Raw genomic sequence first — 16,123 nt, forward strand, 5'->3', positions numbered from 1 at the left:
CATTTTCAGGCTTCCTCTCAAGGTTTTAAAACGCGTTTGATTGGGAGAGATTTCTACACCTTTATAAGCAATGTTTCATTCTCTTCTCCAACCGACTCACATTAAGAGTTATGATTCATCATCAACGACTATATTCAATTTAACCCCATCAACATTGCATTGCACCATCAGATGCTGATGAAATTAACCAAAACATTAGAGCAATTATCGAACTTGTAAAAGCCACACCTAGCCATAGAATCCATCACCAGCATGAAATCATCGTACACAGCCAATGAACACTAGCATTGCTTTTGATATAGAGATGTCTTCACTTATTGAACTAAAAAATACATTCCCACAGATTAGAGCGTCTTCAATAACTCCTTGTGAACATCTAATACACAACCAACCTTGCAAGTGTAATTCAGTGAACGTAAACCAATTGATAGACAGCTTGTGGAAACAGAGGCGTCGACACAAGCCCAACCAGATGGTTTCCACAAGCCCCAAGGCCTTAAATACGCAATCTTGAATACAATATATTCCAACACAGACAATAAGCTTGATTGATATTTACTCGAACAACTTGAACATATTACCCAAAAACAAGAATTTCCAGATGAGAAATGCAGCTACCAATCCTATGACATACTAATATCAGTCAAGCCGACAGATATATGATGTTGGTTCACACTGTCCCAACCAGCCTAGCTTGGCACCTAAAACATAGAAACCATCTCAAAATTGAGCATCGATTGCTAACTTGGAATCATAGAGTGCATAGTTGCAGACTCGAAGGGAAAAAAGGTATCTGCAAATATATAATCATAGAAGCATTATCCAGCCACGATGGATGCGTTCGACTCGACCAACAAGAGAACAAATATATGGCATTGAATCCAGAATGATGCACAAAAAAGGAAAAGTTCAAAAATTCATTGATGTTGGTTCAAATTTAGCCTAACTGAAAAGGAGTAAAGAACAATTCAGTTGGTTCCGCAATTAAGTTGCCTCTTCTTCTCACTCACTCACTCGATTATTGATTGAATCACACCAGCTCCTACAGTCTTTCCACCTTCTCTGATGGCAAATCTCATTCCTTGTTCACAAGCCACCGGCATAATCAGTTCCACAACCATTTTAACTCGGTCACCCGGCATCACCATTTTCGACTCCTCGTCCTTGTCGTTCATAATCGAAGTCACCTTACCTGTGACATCGGTCGTCCTCATGTAAAATTGCGGTCTGTAACCGGCAAAAAAGGGTGAATGTCTACCACCCTCCTCCTTCTTCAACACATACACAACTGCAAGAAACTTGGTGTGTGGGGTGATAGTGCCAGGCTTGGCTAGAACCATCCCTCTTTGGATGTCAGCCTTCTGAACGCCTCTAAGCAACAGCCCTACATTATCCCCAGCCAAAGCCTCATCAAGAATTTTCTGAAACATCTCCACTCCTGTCACTGTTGTGTTTCTAGTTTCCCTTAGTCCTACAATATCCACTGTTTCTCCCACCCTAACCGTGCCCCTTTCGACACGCCCGGTCGCCACAGTACCACGACCAGTAATAGAGAACACATCTTCAACAGCAAGCAAAAATGGAAGATCTGTTTGCCTTTCGGGTATTGGAATGTAGCTATCAACAGCATCCATAAGTTCAAAAATTTTATCCACCCATTCATTTTCGCCTCTAACAATACCAGGGTTTGCCATTAGAGCTTCCAAAGCTAACAAAGCAGAACCAGCAATAATTGGGACATCATCACCAGGGAATTCATAGGAAGAAAGCAACTCACGCATTTCCAATTCCACAAGCTCCAGAAGCTCCTCGTCATCAACTTGATCCTTCTTGTTGAGAAACACCACCATATTGGGGACACCCACTTGCTTAGCCAACAAAATATGCTCCTTCGTTTGTGGCATTGGGCCATCAGCGCCCGAAACCACCAAAATTGCGCCATCCATTTGAGCAGCACCAGTAATCATGTTCTTGACGTAATCAGCATGGCCAGGGCAATCAACGTGGGCGTAATGTCGGCTCTCAGTCTCGTACTCAACGGTGGCGGTGTTAATCGTAATACCCCGAGCTCGCTCTTCAGGTGCGGCGTCAATTTCGTCATATTTCTTTGGGGCTTTGCTCAAAGCCATTGTCAAAGCGGCAGTGAGAGTGGTTTTACCATGGTCGACATGCCCAATTGTGCCGATATTGACATGGGGTTTCTTCCTCTCAAATTTCCCACGGGCGGCCCGAATCGTCAAGGAACGAGGAGGGTTTACAGCGGGGGAGGAGAATGTGAGAGGGCGAATAGAAGAAGGGTTCAAGAAAGAGGAAGAAAGCTTAATAGCGGAGGAGGAGGAGGAGGAGGAGGGTTTGACGAAGAGGGAAGAAGTAGGGGAGGAAGAGGGAGAAGCAGAGGCATGCAGGAAAAGGAGGTTAGAGGAAGTAGAAGCGGAAGCTAAGGAAATAGCCGCCATTGATGAGTGAGGAATCCGAGAGAGGAACTGGAGAAGACGATGGGATTCAGGGAAGATAAGAAAGAGGGCCTCAAATGGGCGTTGTTCTATCCATTTCTGCCATAACCACAATTCTCTCTGTATCAGTAATAAGCTCACCTTCGGTATCCTCAAGGTTCTGTGCTACCGCTCTAAAAATGGGTGCCTAGGGCTACTTGCAAAATTCCTATTCTCTCCCTAAAAACAATTTTAAAATACCAAACCACTCCACTAACTCAACGGTGTCGTTTTCGGCTCCATAATCATCACAATCTAACTACCGCCACACTTTCCGTGCTATTTATTATTATATATAAAAAGTCAAAATTTAAAAATAAAAAAAAATGTAAAGTTTCAGTAAATGCACAAATTTTCCACGAAAGTTAATAACAATTTAGCTATGAATGTTTTAAAACTCATTAATGCCCATTTAATTTTTTTCACTTAAGAAAATATTCATTTGGTAAATTTTTATTTTTTTTAATTCTATAAAAAAAAATTACTACTATTTTGAAATTTAAAAATTTTTAAAAGCATATTTACATTTACAAATGAAACTTTTAATAAATGAGATATTAAGAGTTCATAATTTAAAGGTAACTATAATTTTTTTTTTATGATTTATAAATTTTGAAAATAATAATTTAAAAAAAAAAAAAACTTGGATTTGATTTTCTTTCATTTATTTATTTATTTATGCTATCCACAGTAGGGTTTGTTGGAGGATGAAAGTTCCACATCAGCTCATTTAGGGAATGATCATGGGTTTATAAATGAGAAATACTAACTCCATGTACGAGGCCTTTTGGGAAGCCCAAAGCAAAGCCATGAAAGCTTATACTCAAATTGGACAATATCTAACAGGGTTCATATTCAGCCACAACTATTGAAGCTTCATGCAAACGGCCATGTAGAGTGTGAAGCCGAGCTATCTTGTTTACATTTATGGTTGTAAAGAAGTTGAGTCTTACAGATATTATTTCCATTTAAGAACACCAAAATCTTCAATTTCTGAAATTTCTAAAGACAAATGGAAGGTGATCTCCTTGTTGCGTTGATTGGTCACCCAGTTTCCGTCGCTGGCTTCATTGTCCTGTTCATCTGCCTTTTGTTTCGTCAAAAATCTTCATCACAAGAAGAACAATCCTCGCCACCATCTCCACCAAGAAAGCTTCCAATTTTCGGACATCTTTTGAAGCTTGGCTCCCATCCTCATATCACTCTCCAGAGCTACGCCCGCCGCCATGGCCCTCTGTTTCTCCTCCACCTCGGATCCAAGCCCACCATCGTGGTCTCTGTTAAACCTAAAATAGATCATAACTGTATATACTAAAATAGTCTAAGATTTACTAGTTTATGATTTGAAGGGTTTGTTACCAAATCTATGATTTTATGGTTTGTTACCAAATCATAGATTTGGAATGTAATCTTCATTATACGCATCTATAAATACATGAGGTCGTGACCCATATAGGTCATCGTGCCATTCAATCTAACATGGTATCAGAGCCAAGGTTTATTTTTTAAACTCCTCGCCATGTCTTCTTCCTCCTCTCCATCCACCATCTCCAACACCGTCTCAACTACCATGGCGACTTTTGGCCTTAAACAATATCCAATCCCTCTACACCATGTTGTCACAATTCGTCTAACCAAAAACAACTTCATCATATGGCGTGCCCAGCTCCTCCCCTACCTACGGAGTACGAAGCTTATGGGCTACCTCGATGGCACCAATGTTGCACCTGCCAAGCTGATCCCTTCCTCAACTGCTGCTGGTGCTGAGCTGGTCTCTAATCCGGCCTATAATCAGTGGTATGATCAGGATCAACAAGTCCTTAGCGGCCTTCTCTCCTCCATGTCTGAGGAGATTCTTCATGATGTGGTTGCCGCTACTACGTCCAAGGAGGCGTGGGATACCCTGCAGCGGATGTTTTCATCGTCAACTCGTGCTCGCACTACTCAGATTCGTGTTGAGCTTGCCACGTCCAAGAAACGAGATCAATCTGCTGCAAATTATTTTTGCAAGATCAAAGGGCTAGCCACCGAGCTGGCCGCCGCCGGCTCTGCCTTGCAGGATGATGATGTGATCGCGTATCTTCTCGCTGGTCTTGGCCCTGACTATGATCCCTTCGTCACCTCAATGACTACCAAGAGTGAAGCCCTCACCCTTGATGATGTGTTTGCACATCTAATGACGTATGAAGCTCGCCAACTACAACACCAGGCTGAACTTCAGTTAAATCTTGGATCTTCTGCCAATTATGCTAGTCGTGGTGGTCAGCAGAAGAATCGTGGGCGTAGGGATCGCGGTCGTGGTCGTTCTCAAGGTTATGCACCCTCTCGTCCTGCTGGTGATCGTCGTGGCCCTTCTGCTCGTCCTTCCTGCCAGATCTGCGGCAAAGTGGGGCATACTGCTATCCGCTGCTGGCATAGGATGGATGAGTCCTATCAAGATGAACCTTCTTCTGCTCCTCCTACGGCACTGGCGGCTACTTCCTCTTACAAGATTGACCCAAATTGGTACAGCGACACAGGCGCTACGGACCATATCACCAGTGACCTGGATCGTCTCGCTGTGCGTGAACGTTATCATGGAGGTGAACAAGTTCAAGTCGGCAATGGAGCAGGTTTGCGTGTTTTGCATACTGGTCATTCTCTAATTAATACTGCTACTCGTCCTCTTGCGTTGCGTAATATTTTGCATGTGCCTGAAATTTCCAAACATCTTCTTTCTGTTCATAAATTTTCTCGTGATAATGACGTATTTTTTGAATTCCATCCTTGGCATTTTTCTATAAAGGATCGACAGTCGAGGAAAAGTCTCCTAAATGGGAGGTGTGAATCTGGTCTTTATCCTATTAAGCCATCCGATGTCGATAATCTCAAGCACGCCTTGGTGAGCAGATCTACTACTCACGCCCAATGGCATGCTCGTCTTGGACATCCTTCATCTCAAGTAATAAAATCCATTTTGCGTCTAAATAATATTTCGTGTGCTAGTGAGTCATCTTTGTCAGTTTGTAATGCGTGTCAGTTAGCAAAGAGTCATCGATTACCATATACTAGTTTTTCCCATAGGTCTTCGTCACCTTTGGAACTTATTTTTTCGGATGTTTGGGGCCCTGCACCTCCATCTGTTGGGGGTTTTAAATATTATATTAGTTTCATTGATGATTTCAGTAAATTTTCGTGGATCTATTTGATGCATGATCGTACAGAAGCTCCTCGTATATTTTTGCAATTCCAAGCTCATGTTGAGCGCCTCCTAGATACTAAAATCAAGTGGGTTCAATCTGATTGGGGTGGGGAATATCAGAAAATTCATAACACATTTTTTCGTTCCCTTGGAATTGGTCATCGTGTTTCGTGCCCTCACACACATCAACAAAATGGGTCTGCTGAACGCAAGCATCGTCATATTGTTGAAACTGGCCTAGCCCTTCTAGCTCATGCTCATGTACCTATTAAATTTTGGGACGACGCGTTTCTTACAGCCACATATCTCATCAATCGTCTTCCTACTCGTGTCATCGATAAAAAATGCCCCTTAGAGCTTCTTTTTCATACCCCACCAAATTACTCCTTATTAAAAATTTTTGGGTGTGCTTGTTGGCCTCATCTTCGTCCTTATAACAAACAAAAGCTCTCTTTTCGATCAAAGGAATGTGTCTTTCTAGGCTACAGTTCTTCACATAAAGGGTATAAGTGTCTTGACACCGATTCTGGTCGTGTCTATATGTCTAGAGATGTCATATTTGATGAAAATGTTTTTCCATTCAAGAGAGCCTCACCTAATTCTTCCCCAATCATGCAGTCGACGCATAATGCCCCTGATTTGTGCACCTTGCATTTGGGTAATAGCAGTACTAATTTGGAGAATGATCACATGCATATGTCTGGGCCTACTAACTCTTTGGATGCAGAAAATTTGGTGTCTACATCAGCTTCGGAATTGCCGCAACAATCCTCCGCGTCGCTGCCATTCGAATCGGCGTTGGTTGTTCCGCCAATGATTGAGGCATCGGCTTCTCCGCCAGCAGATGATATTGCGCAATGCCCGGTCGAATCCTCGGCCGTTGGTCAACCAACTGCTGTAGCATCGGTTGCTCCCCTCGCAACGGCTGATACGGCCGTCCCCTCAAATGTGGATCCTGCACCTACTACTCATCCATATGGTACTCGATTGAAGCACAATATCAAGAAACCCAAGGTGCGTACAGATGGAACAGTAACATATCTTGTAGCTCGGTCTTCTGCCTCTGAACCTACTTCACATATTACTGCTATGGAGCATCCCCTCTGGCGTCAGGCAATGAATGATGAATTTCAGGCACTTCAAAAAAATAAGACATGGCACTTAGTTCCTCCTCGTGCTGGTCTTAACGTTATTGATTGCAAATGGGTTTTCAAACTCAAACAAAAGCCAGATGGCTCTATTGATCGCTACAAAGCACGCCTGGTTGCTAAAGGTTTTAAACAGCAGTATGGCGTCGATTATGATGATACCTTTAGTCCAGTTGTTAAGCCCACTACCATTCGGCTCTTATTATCTCTTGCTATTTCTCGTGGTTGGGCTATTCGGCAGATTGATATTCAAAATGCTTTTCTTCATGGCCTTCTTAATGAAGATGTTTATATGAAGCAGCCCCCTGGATTTGTGGATTCTCAACACCCTGGTTATCTCTGCAAGCTGGATAAGTCGCTTTATGGCCTTAAACAAGCTCCGCGTGCCTGGTTTTCTCGCCTTAGCTCCAAACTATTACAGCTGGATTTTACACCTTCAAAGGCTGATGTCTCTCTTTTTATTTTTAACAAAACGGGCATTCAGATGTATATTCTCATCTACGTTGATGATATTATTATCATCAGCTCATCTTCTACGGCTACTGAGAAACTTCTTACACAGCTTCAGGATGATTTTGCCGTCAAGGATCTTGGTATTTTGAGTTATTTTCTTGGGATTGAGGTCCGCCATACTTCTAGTGGACTTATTCTGACACAACATAAATACATTCGAGATTTATTAGCCAGAACCAATATGCTCACCTCCAAAGGTGTGCCCACACCTATGCTTCCCAGTGAGAAGTTGTTATTGAATGGTGGTGAAAAGCTCTCACCTGAGGATACTACTCGCTATCGAAGTGTCGTTGGTGCTCTCCAATATTTGTCTCTGACACGTCCTGATATATCCTTCTGTGTCAACAGAGTGTGTCAGTTCATGTCCTCTCCGACTTCTATACATTGGGCGGCAGTCAAACGAATTCTCCGTTATCTACATGACACTATTGATATGGGTTTGTGTCTTACAAAGTCCAGCACTGATTTGTTGAGTGCCTTTTCAGATGCTGATTGGGCTGGGAATCCTGATGATCGTCGAAGCACTGGAGGCTATGTGATCTTCTTTGGTGGCAATCTTATCTCTTGGAGTTCGAGGAAACAATCGACAGTTTCTCGTTCTAGTACGGAAGCCGAATATAAGGCGGTTGCTGATGCCACTGCCGAATTAATTTGGATCCAAGTTCTCTTGCGTGAGCTCGGGATCTCGCAAGCGCGAGCGCCTAGCCTATGGTGTGACAACATTGGTGCCACCTACCTATCCGCCAATCCAATCTTTCATCGACGGACGAAGCATGTTGAGGTTGATTATCACTTCGTTCGTGAACGAGTATCGACTCGTCAGCTTGATGTTCGACTCATATCTTCCAAGGATCAGCTCGCCGATATCATGACAAAGCCACTGCCAGCTCCTTCTTTTAGCTATTTTAGGCGCAATCTGAACTTAGTAGTACATCGTCCAGATTGAGGGGGGGTGTTAAACCTAAAATAGATCATAACTGTATATACTAAAATAGTCTAAGATTTACTAGTTTATGATTTGAAGGGTTTGTTACCAAATCTATGATTTTATGGTTTGTTACCAAATCATAGATTTGGAATGTAATCTTCATTATACGCATCTATAAATACATGAGGTCGTGACCCATATAGGTCATCGTGCCATTCAATCTAACAGTCTCTTCATCCGAAATTGCTCGTGATGTCATGAAAACCCACGATCTTGTCTTTGCCAACCGACCCAAATCGAGTATGGCCGATAAGCTTCTTTACAATGCCAACGACATATCAGCTGCTCCTTATGGCGAGTATTGGAGGCAGATGAGAAGCGTTGGCGTACTTCACCTTTTGAGTAACAAAAGGGTTCAATCCTTCCGCTCTGTGAGAGAAGAAGAGGTCAAATTAATGATCGAGAAGATCCAACAGAACCCAATATCGGTGAACTTGACCGAAACCTTCTCTGGAGTGACCAACAACGTGGTTTGCAGAGTGGCTTTAGGAGCAAAATATGGAGTGGGAGAAGATTGGATTAAGTTAAGGTCTCTTATATTGGAATTTCTGGAATTGTTAGGGAGCTTTGGCGTTAGAGACTTCATTCCTTGGCTGGGTTGGATCGATGGTATCAGTGGGCTGGACGCCAGAGCAAAGCGGGTAGCCAAAGAGCTGGATGTTTTCCTAGTCAGAGTGATTCAAGATCATGTCGATTCGGAAAACAGAGACGAGAATTCTGGTAAGCACAAGGACCTGGTCGATGTTCTGCTTTGGATACAGAGAAACAACACCATTGGTTTCCCCCTTGAAATGGATAGCATAAAAGCTTTAATCTTGGTAAGCCAATCATTTGCCACTCATCAACTTTGGTTGTGGTTTGGTTTTGATTGTGGTTTGGTTTTGATTACAGGACATGTTTTCAGCTGGCACAGACACAATCTCCACAGTATTGGAGTGGGCAATGTCAGAATTGTTGAAACACCCAGAAGTCATGAAGAAATTGAAGAGTGAGATTAGAGAAATATCAGGCGATCAGTACGTGAACGAAGATGATCTAGACAAAATGCATTACTTGAAGGCAGTAATAAAAGAAACGTTGCGTCTACACCCACCAATCCCACTTCTTGTCCCGAGAGAATCGACCCAATACATAAAGCTAAGGGGCTACGATATTAAACCCAAGACCCGAGTTATGATCAATGCATGGGCCATTGGAAGAGACCCAGAAGTGTGGGAAGAAGCAGAGGAGTTTCGGCCAGAAAGGTTTATGAACAGTTCGATAGATTTCAAGGGTCAGGATTTTGAGTTGATCCCATTTGGCGCAGGGAGGAGAGGATGTCCTGGAGTTGAGTTTGCAACGGTGATAAATGAGATAGGTTTAGCCAATCTGGTGCATAAATTTGAATGGATGTTGCCAAATGGTGAGGATTTAGACATGACAGGGGCATTTGGGTTAACCATTCATAGGAAACATCCTCTTGTTGCCACGGCAACTCCTTGTTAGAGTGTTGGGGGCTTTATTGTGTGTTTATGTTGCCTTTATCTTTAGTGTATGCGTTCATATTCTATATATAAAAACTATTAAATAAATTATATCGATCTACACAAACCAACCCAGTAAGTGACCTTGAAAAAACGAGCATCTTCTTTGGCACATGCCGCCCTCTGAGCAGTCCAACTGAGAGTCACGGGGAGGAGTCAGAGGCCGACAGTTCCTGAGTCAGATTTATTTACTATGTCCTCTCTTGCCCTTTGAAATAAATGGAATCACTGTACCTAACAAAGAACTTAATAAAGAACTTAATAGTATTTCTGCAGGAGAAAGTCACGGGCATTTCCTAAGATTATGCAAAATGTTCACTATATTTGACTATATTAGCATGTTGAGCCAAGAGGTGAGCTGAAAGCATACAAAATTTTTCTAGAATGGTAAGATATTATACATTTTGAGCCCGAGCTACTATTGTACTGGAATTATTTGGGGGTTGGATTGCCAATTTTGTCCCCAAAAAAAAAAAAAAAAAAAAATGTGTACCAGAGTGTAAGATATTTTGTTTCCAACTTGTGGTGGTAAAGAAGTTATGTGCAGTATTATCATCATCGTACTGGAATTATTTCCCTTTTAAGAATACCAAAATCTTAAATTTGTGAAATTGTCGACACCATATCTGTGGGTATAGAAATGGATTGTGATCTCCTTGTTGGGTTGATTTGTCACCCAGTTTCCGTCGCTGGTTTCATCATCCTCTTCATCTGGTTATTCTTTCGTCAAGAATCTTCATCACAAGAAGAAGAATCCTCACCACCATCTCCACCAAGAAAGCTTCCAATTTTCGGACATCTTTTGAAGCTTGGCTCCCATCCTCACATCACTCTCCAAAGCTACGCCCGCCGCCATGGCCCTCTGTTTCTCCTCCACCTCGGCTCCAAGTCCACCATCGTGGTTTCTTCATCCGAACTAGCTCGTGATGTCATGAAGACCCACGATCTCGTCTTCGCCAACCGACCCAAATCAACCAAGCACGATAAGCTTCTTTACAACTCCAAAGTCGTAGCCGCAGCTCCTTATGGCGAGTATTGGAGGCAGATGAAGAGCATTGACGTGCTTCACCTTTTGAGCAACAGAAGGGTTCAATCCTTTCGCTCTGTCAGAGAAGAAGAGGTCAAATTGATGATTGAAAAGATCCAACGGAACCCAATATCCGTGAATTTGACTGAAACGTTCTCTGGACTGACCAACGACGTGGTTTGCAGAGTAGCTTTAGGGAGAAAATTTGATGCAGGAGAAGATGGGATGAAGTTAAGGTCTCTTCTGTTGGAATTGCTGGAACTGTTGGGGAGCTTTGGCATTAGAGACTTCATTCCTTGGCTGGGTTGGATCGATGGTATTAGTGGGCTGGACGCCAAAGGAAAGCGGGTAGCTAAAGAGCTGGATGTTTTCTTAGACAGAGTGATTCAAGATCATGTCCATTCGGAAAACAGAGACGAGAATTCTGGTAAGCACAAGGACCTGGTAGATGTTCTGCTTTGGGTACAGAGAAACAACTCCATTGGTTTTCCCCTTGAAATGGATAGCATAAAAGCTTTAATCTTGGTAAGCCAATCTTGCAATCATTCGTCACTCATCAACTTTGGTTGTGGTTTGGTTTTGATTGTGGTTTGGTTTTGATTACAGGACATGTTTGCAGCAGGCACAGAAACAACTTCCACAGTATTGGAGTGGACAATGTCAGAATTGTTGAAACACCCAGAAGTCATGAAGAAATTGAAGAGTGAGATTAGAGAAATATCAGGCGATCACAAAGCATACTACGTAAATGAAGATGATCTAGACAAAATGCATTACTTGAAAGCAGTACTAAAGGAAACATTGCGTCTACACCCGCCAATCCCACTTCTTGTCCCGAGAGAATCAACCCAATGCATAAAGCTAAGGGGCTACGATATTAAACCCAAGACCCGAGTTGTGATCAATGCATGGGCTATTGGAAGAGACCCAGAAGTGTGGGATGAAGCAGAGGAGTTTCGGCCAGAACGGTTTATGAACAACTCGATAGATTTCAAGGGTCATGATTTTGATTTAATCCCATTTGGCGCAGGAAGGAGAGGATGTCCTGGAATTGCGTTCGCAACGGTGATAAACGAGGTAGCTTTAGCAAATCTGGTGCATAAATTTGAATGGATGTTGCCAAATGGTGAGGATTTAGACATGACTGGGGCGTTTGGGTTAACCATTCATAGGAAACATCCTCTTGTAGCCACGGCAACTCCTTGTTAGAGTGTTGGGGACTTTATTGTATGAGTTTTTGTTGCCTTTTATCTTTATTGTATCCATTATGTTTATGTAGGCAGCCTATTAATGAGAACTGGACTCAAGAATATAGAACAGAGCATCAGCAGATCTCTCCAAGTCATATAATTAATTCCAAGCATCCTCATCACACAGAACTCTCTACTCTAGCCAAAACCTCAGAGACCTTAGTCTCTCATGTCTTTCATGCTACTACACAACCCACCCCAGTAAGTGACCTTAGTGAGACCGCAAGTCTTGAATATAGCGACCCAATTGCTGAGCGCCAATAAACAGGGCATCAGCAGCAAGGAAGACTGCAATCTGTGCCATGATAATTAAACACGAGGCTTAAGGGAGAAGTTTAAGATGAAACTGAAAACTAGTTAAGTAATACATCGAGATGAAACATTACCAGACGAGCAGAGTAGACCAAGCGATAACCCCAACCTTCTTTGGCACCAGCCACCCTTTGTTGATCGGTCCAGCTGAAAGTCATGGGGGAAGTGAGTCAGACGACAGAGAGACAAGCAGTTTCAGAGTAAATTAAATCTATTTGATATGTTCTTTTTGCCCTTTGAAGGAGAAAATAGGTTGAAATCATCTGTTACCCAAGGAATTCTGAGACCCCACCAATCCCAGCAAATTTTAAAGGCTGAGGACCTTCTCTGGCCAGATCCTGTTCCAGGTAAAATGATAGACATCACCAAATTTTCACTTTTACAGACTGGATCAACAGCAAGAAATCGAAGACAACAGGGAAACAGAGAGGAAGTAGAAACTTCAAAGTAATAATATCGATACCTCTTCTTCAGCAGCGTCTAGACCCCCTTGAACCCAGAAGAGGTTTTTGTAACCAGCATTGTAGAGGAGCTCGCATGCAGCTAGGGACCTTCCGAAAGTGTTGTTCAGATGAAAGAAGCCCAGCCAAGATTATAAATTCCTTACAATTTGGTCTTTTTGAAGTAATTAACAATATCATTGGTTTAATTCTTTTAGCGAAAGTCTGATTCAAAGAAAAGTAATACCACACTAGTAAATTCACGATAACATTAGTCAACGCTGGATGAGATATATCCTAGAAGATTACATGGTCCAATAATTTCAAGTAAAATAACAATGTGTGCGATCCTTTCATCCCCCAATGTGTTATCATAACTTTAACCTGCTGCTTATTGCTGGGTTCAGTATACTTCATTGCAACTATAGTTAGCTGAGCAAATTTTCCTTCACCAGTTACATGGAAGTAAGAAGATCACTAGGAACAGTCCATACTCATAGATATTTTCTGTTTTGGGCCGTCACGTATCGCGGTCAACTTCATTGTATTAAAATGTGTCTGTTAGGGAGAGGTTCCACACTCTTATAAAGAATGTTTCGTTTTCCTCTCCAACCAATGCGGGATCTCACAATCCACCCTCCTCCACCATGGGCCCAGCGTCCTCGTTGACACACCGCTCGATGACTGGCTTTGATACCATTTGTAACAGTCCAAGTTTGCCGCTAACAGATATTGTTCGTTTTTGCCCGTTACGTATCGTTGTCAGCCTCATGATTTTTAAAACACATCTGCTAGGAAGAGGTTTCTACATTCTTACAAAGAATGTTTTGTTCTCCTCTTCAACCGACATGAAATCTCACATCAAGATTAACCGTTATGGAAAATCAAGAAATCATTGCAAGCTCAGTGTACAACTCTGCATCAACTGTCTACAAATATTTCCTCCAAGCCCAATCAGAATAAGGAGATTACCTCAATCCCTTTTGACATGCAAGAATAAGGTCAGCATCTTTTGGAAATTTCTCTTGAACTTCTGACAAGAAGCGGCTGTTGAAGTTCAGGCAAAGAAAAAGGTAAATAATTAACAAAAAACAAAAAAGGAGTAGAAGAATTGCTATGGCCTGCGTTATACCTATTGTAGGATACCGTAGGCACACCACTCCACCAACCCCCTAGGCAAATATAAGAACAATGTAAGGAACTAACTGCCAAAATAGCTCGATAAAAAATTAAAGAATAAAAATTTCACTCATCCTGTAACAACCCAAATCCACCGTTAGTAAGCGGTAAATATTATCCTTTTTAGGCTTTCCCTTTCGAGCTTACTCTCAAGACTTTTGAAACATGTCTACTAGAGAAAGGTTTCCACACCCTTGTAAAGAATACTTTGTTCCCTCTCCAACCAATGTGAGGTCTCACACATTCCATGGTCAGTAATACTCATTACTCTGTATGATTAACTAATCTTACTAGCAACCATGAGAAGGAAATTAAGTAAAGTAATTTGTTTCTCTGAATGGAAAGCTGCAAAAATGACAACCAGAGAACTAGACTTTGGTATTCAAAGAGAAGATAGCAAGAGTTCCATGGTACCCATCATGAAGCTTGTGACCTTTCGAGAAAGAGTTCCAGGATCAACTTTGTCATCAACTTCAAAGATAGGGATCCATGTTGAGCCTTTAACCCATGCCTTCAAAACATGGGAGAAACATACGTTGGAGAGTCAAACATCGAACAAATATGATATCACAAACACCTCAGTGGTCTACCTTTTGGTGTTCTGTAGAAGGACGCACATCAAGCAATGTCTTATCAGAGAGTTGAATGGCATAACCAGCTTCCCTTGGCGTGAGAATTTTCACTTTTCCCTCCCGAATCTGTAGACATAAATGATTAGTTCACATTAAACAGCACACATTTATGAATCATACTACCAAAAACAAAATTTTTGAATGAACAATTCAGGAAACTTAAAGAATGCAATCAAGAAACAATGCAGTTGAAAAACTCAACTTCTAAACCATCCGGACATATTTGCATAATTTTTAATAATCAATGTAAATATCATAAAACTTGTTGATTTCCAAAATTAAGTTGAATCCCAAATCCCAAATGACTGTTACAAGATTGATAGATTTTCCCTAACAATTAATATTGATCCTCTAGTTACTACAACCAAACAAACTTCTAAGTCATAGGACTAAAAAGCAATACCATTACAAAACAAACGGTTGGTACCAACCAGAGAGTCCCATCTCTTTTTAGCTGCAGCCATGTCCCTCATTTGCTTCAGCTCATAGTCTTCACTGTCACTTTGCATTTTGATAACATTGGACTGCTGGAATAAACATTGACGTTATAGAAACAAATGGATCACGGAAGGAAATAAGACCTCATTAAGACAGCAATCTTCAATTCTTTTCTAGGTTTCTTTAATGATCTCCAAGAAAAGAATCAAACACAACCAAAATTGAAAAAAAAAAGAAAAAAAAACAGTAAAGAATTACGCACATAGTGGCGGGTACCATGAAGGGGCCTGAACTTTAAGGTGGATTGCCCGTAAAATTTACAGTGATGCAGTGTTCCGGGCAAGTTGGCGAAACTCCCTTTCTGCAAATTAGAACAGGAAATGGTGAGAGAATTCATAGAAGGAAGCGCCAGAGCTTCCATGATTATAGTCTGAACTTGGCGGGAGTGAGGACAGTGTCCAAATGCTTATCCAGCGCCTATATCCCTTAGTCCCACGGGATTACCATTATCCAGAAATCTGAAAATTCATTATTCGGATCAAGAATCGAGATAATTCAGTCGGGGCTTTCAATTTAACAAGTTGGTTCAGTTTGACCCGAACCCGGACCCGAAACCCATACATCGTTTGGAATTTTTCTTACTTTGCTCTTAACAAGACTTCCATGAAATTTTCTTAAAATAATAAAGTGATTAATGAACTAAGGATCAAATATGTTTATAAATTATAGATACTGATTTATTACATAATAAAAATTGGTATTTAATCTTGTACGATAAAAATTAAATTATTACAAACTTAAAAATATAGAAATTAAATTATTATCGATTAAAGTTTATAAATTAAATTGTCGTTACTGACAAACTTCAAAAATCAAAAATATATTTTAGATTTTTGTTCGTATTTTAAGCAAGGGTAAAATCTTTTAAAAAAATTGTAATCATTATAATGGTAAAATTTAAATGAATTATTAATTAGTCTAATTTTAATAAAATTCTTAT

The 16,123-nt window shown here is 41.2% G+C and overlaps 4 protein-coding genes and 1 non-coding gene across 6 annotated transcripts; 3 read left to right on the plus strand and 2 right to left on the minus strand.

The window, feature by feature from the left end:
• Positions 1-890: 890 nt before the first annotated feature.
• On the minus strand, positions 891-2,590 carry LOC111780271 (elongation factor Tu, chloroplastic). The gene has a single exon (XM_023660625.2). The coding sequence runs from the start codon at positions 2,454-2,456 to the stop codon at positions 1,011-1,013; it is 1,446 nt and encodes a 481-aa protein (XP_023516393.2). The 5' UTR covers positions 2,457-2,590; the 3' UTR covers positions 891-1,010.
• An 806-nt stretch (positions 2,591-3,396) lies between these two features.
• Positions 3,397-9,857, plus strand: LOC147787382 (cytochrome P450 736A117-like). The gene is made up of 4 exons (XM_087119777.1): positions 3,397-3,765; position 3,842; positions 8,491-9,140; positions 9,214-9,857. Exons 1-4 carry the CDS (start codon positions 3,505-3,507, stop codon positions 9,805-9,807), a joined length of 1,506 nt encoding a protein of 501 aa, XP_086975903.1. The 5' UTR covers positions 3,397-3,504; the 3' UTR covers positions 9,808-9,857.
• Positions 4,543-4,682, plus strand: LOC147787383 (small nucleolar RNA Z247). Its single transcript, XR_015414190.1, has one exon. It is a non-coding gene; the product is annotated as a small nucleolar RNA Z247 (small nucleolar RNA).
• Positions 9,858-10,333: 476 nt separating the features above from the next.
• On the plus strand, positions 10,334-12,196 carry LOC111779689 (cytochrome P450 736A117-like). The gene is made up of 2 exons (XM_023659803.2): positions 10,334-11,397; positions 11,479-12,196. The coding sequence occupies exons 1-2, from the start codon at positions 10,486-10,488 to the stop codon at positions 12,079-12,081; spliced, it is 1,515 nt and encodes a 504-aa protein (XP_023515571.2). The 5' UTR covers positions 10,334-10,485; the 3' UTR covers positions 12,082-12,196.
• On the minus strand, positions 12,183-15,648 carry LOC111779692 (Rhodanese/Cell cycle control phosphatase superfamily protein). Of its 2 annotated transcripts, none has more exons than XM_023659807.2 (10): positions 15,386-15,648; positions 15,117-15,212; positions 14,644-14,751; positions 14,468-14,564; positions 14,007-14,046; positions 13,847-13,921; positions 12,898-12,985; positions 12,705-12,772; positions 12,509-12,581; positions 12,183-12,417 (listed from the first exon to the last, which is right to left on the minus strand). In XM_023659807.2, exons 1-10 carry the CDS (start codon positions 15,542-15,544, stop codon positions 12,334-12,336), a joined length of 888 nt encoding a protein of 295 aa, XP_023515575.2. In that variant the 5' UTR covers positions 15,545-15,648; the 3' UTR covers positions 12,183-12,333. The 2 variants fall into 2 exon arrangements, with proteins under 2 accessions (XP_023515575.2, XP_023515576.2); XM_023659808.2 differs by having other exon boundaries at positions 15,117-15,209; positions 15,386-15,645.
• Between the last annotated feature and the right edge of the window lie 475 nt (positions 15,649-16,123).

The sequence above is a fragment of the Cucurbita pepo genome, chromosome 18 (genome assembly GCF_057944985.1).
Source record: "Cucurbita pepo subsp. pepo isolate OVF chromosome 18, ASM5794498v1, whole genome shotgun sequence".
Classification (NCBI taxonomy): Eukaryota; Viridiplantae; Streptophyta; class Magnoliopsida; order Cucurbitales; family Cucurbitaceae; genus Cucurbita; species Cucurbita pepo.

Coding starts and splice junctions, on each gene's coding strand:
- LOC111780271 (XM_023660625.2), bottom strand. CDS start 2,456: ATGGCGGCTATTTCCTTAGCTTCCGCTTCTACTTCCTCTAACCTCCTT.
- LOC147787382 (XM_087119777.1), top strand. CDS start 3,505: ATGGAAGGTGATCTCCTTGTTGCGTTGATTGGTCACCCAGTTTCCGTC. Junction 9,141..9,213: donor GCATAAAAGCTTTAATCTTG/GTAAGCCAATCA, acceptor TTTTGATTACAG/GACATGTTTTCAGCTGGCAC.
- LOC111779689 (XM_023659803.2), top strand. CDS start 10,486: ATGGATTGTGATCTCCTTGTTGGGTTGATTTGTCACCCAGTTTCCGTC. Junction 11,398..11,478: donor GCATAAAAGCTTTAATCTTG/GTAAGCCAATCT, acceptor TTTTGATTACAG/GACATGTTTGCAGCAGGCAC.
- LOC111779692 (XM_023659807.2), bottom strand. CDS start 15,544: ATGGAAGCTCTGGCGCTTCCTTCTATGAATTCTCTCACCATTTCCTGT. Junction 12,986..13,846: donor GCATGTCAAAAGGGATTGAG/GTAATCTCCTTA, acceptor CACTTTCGGAAG/GTCCCTAGCTGCATGCGAGC. Junction 12,773..12,897: donor TAGACGCTGCTGAAGAAGAG/GTATCGATATTA, acceptor TACCTGGAACAG/GATCTGGCCAGAGAAGGTCC.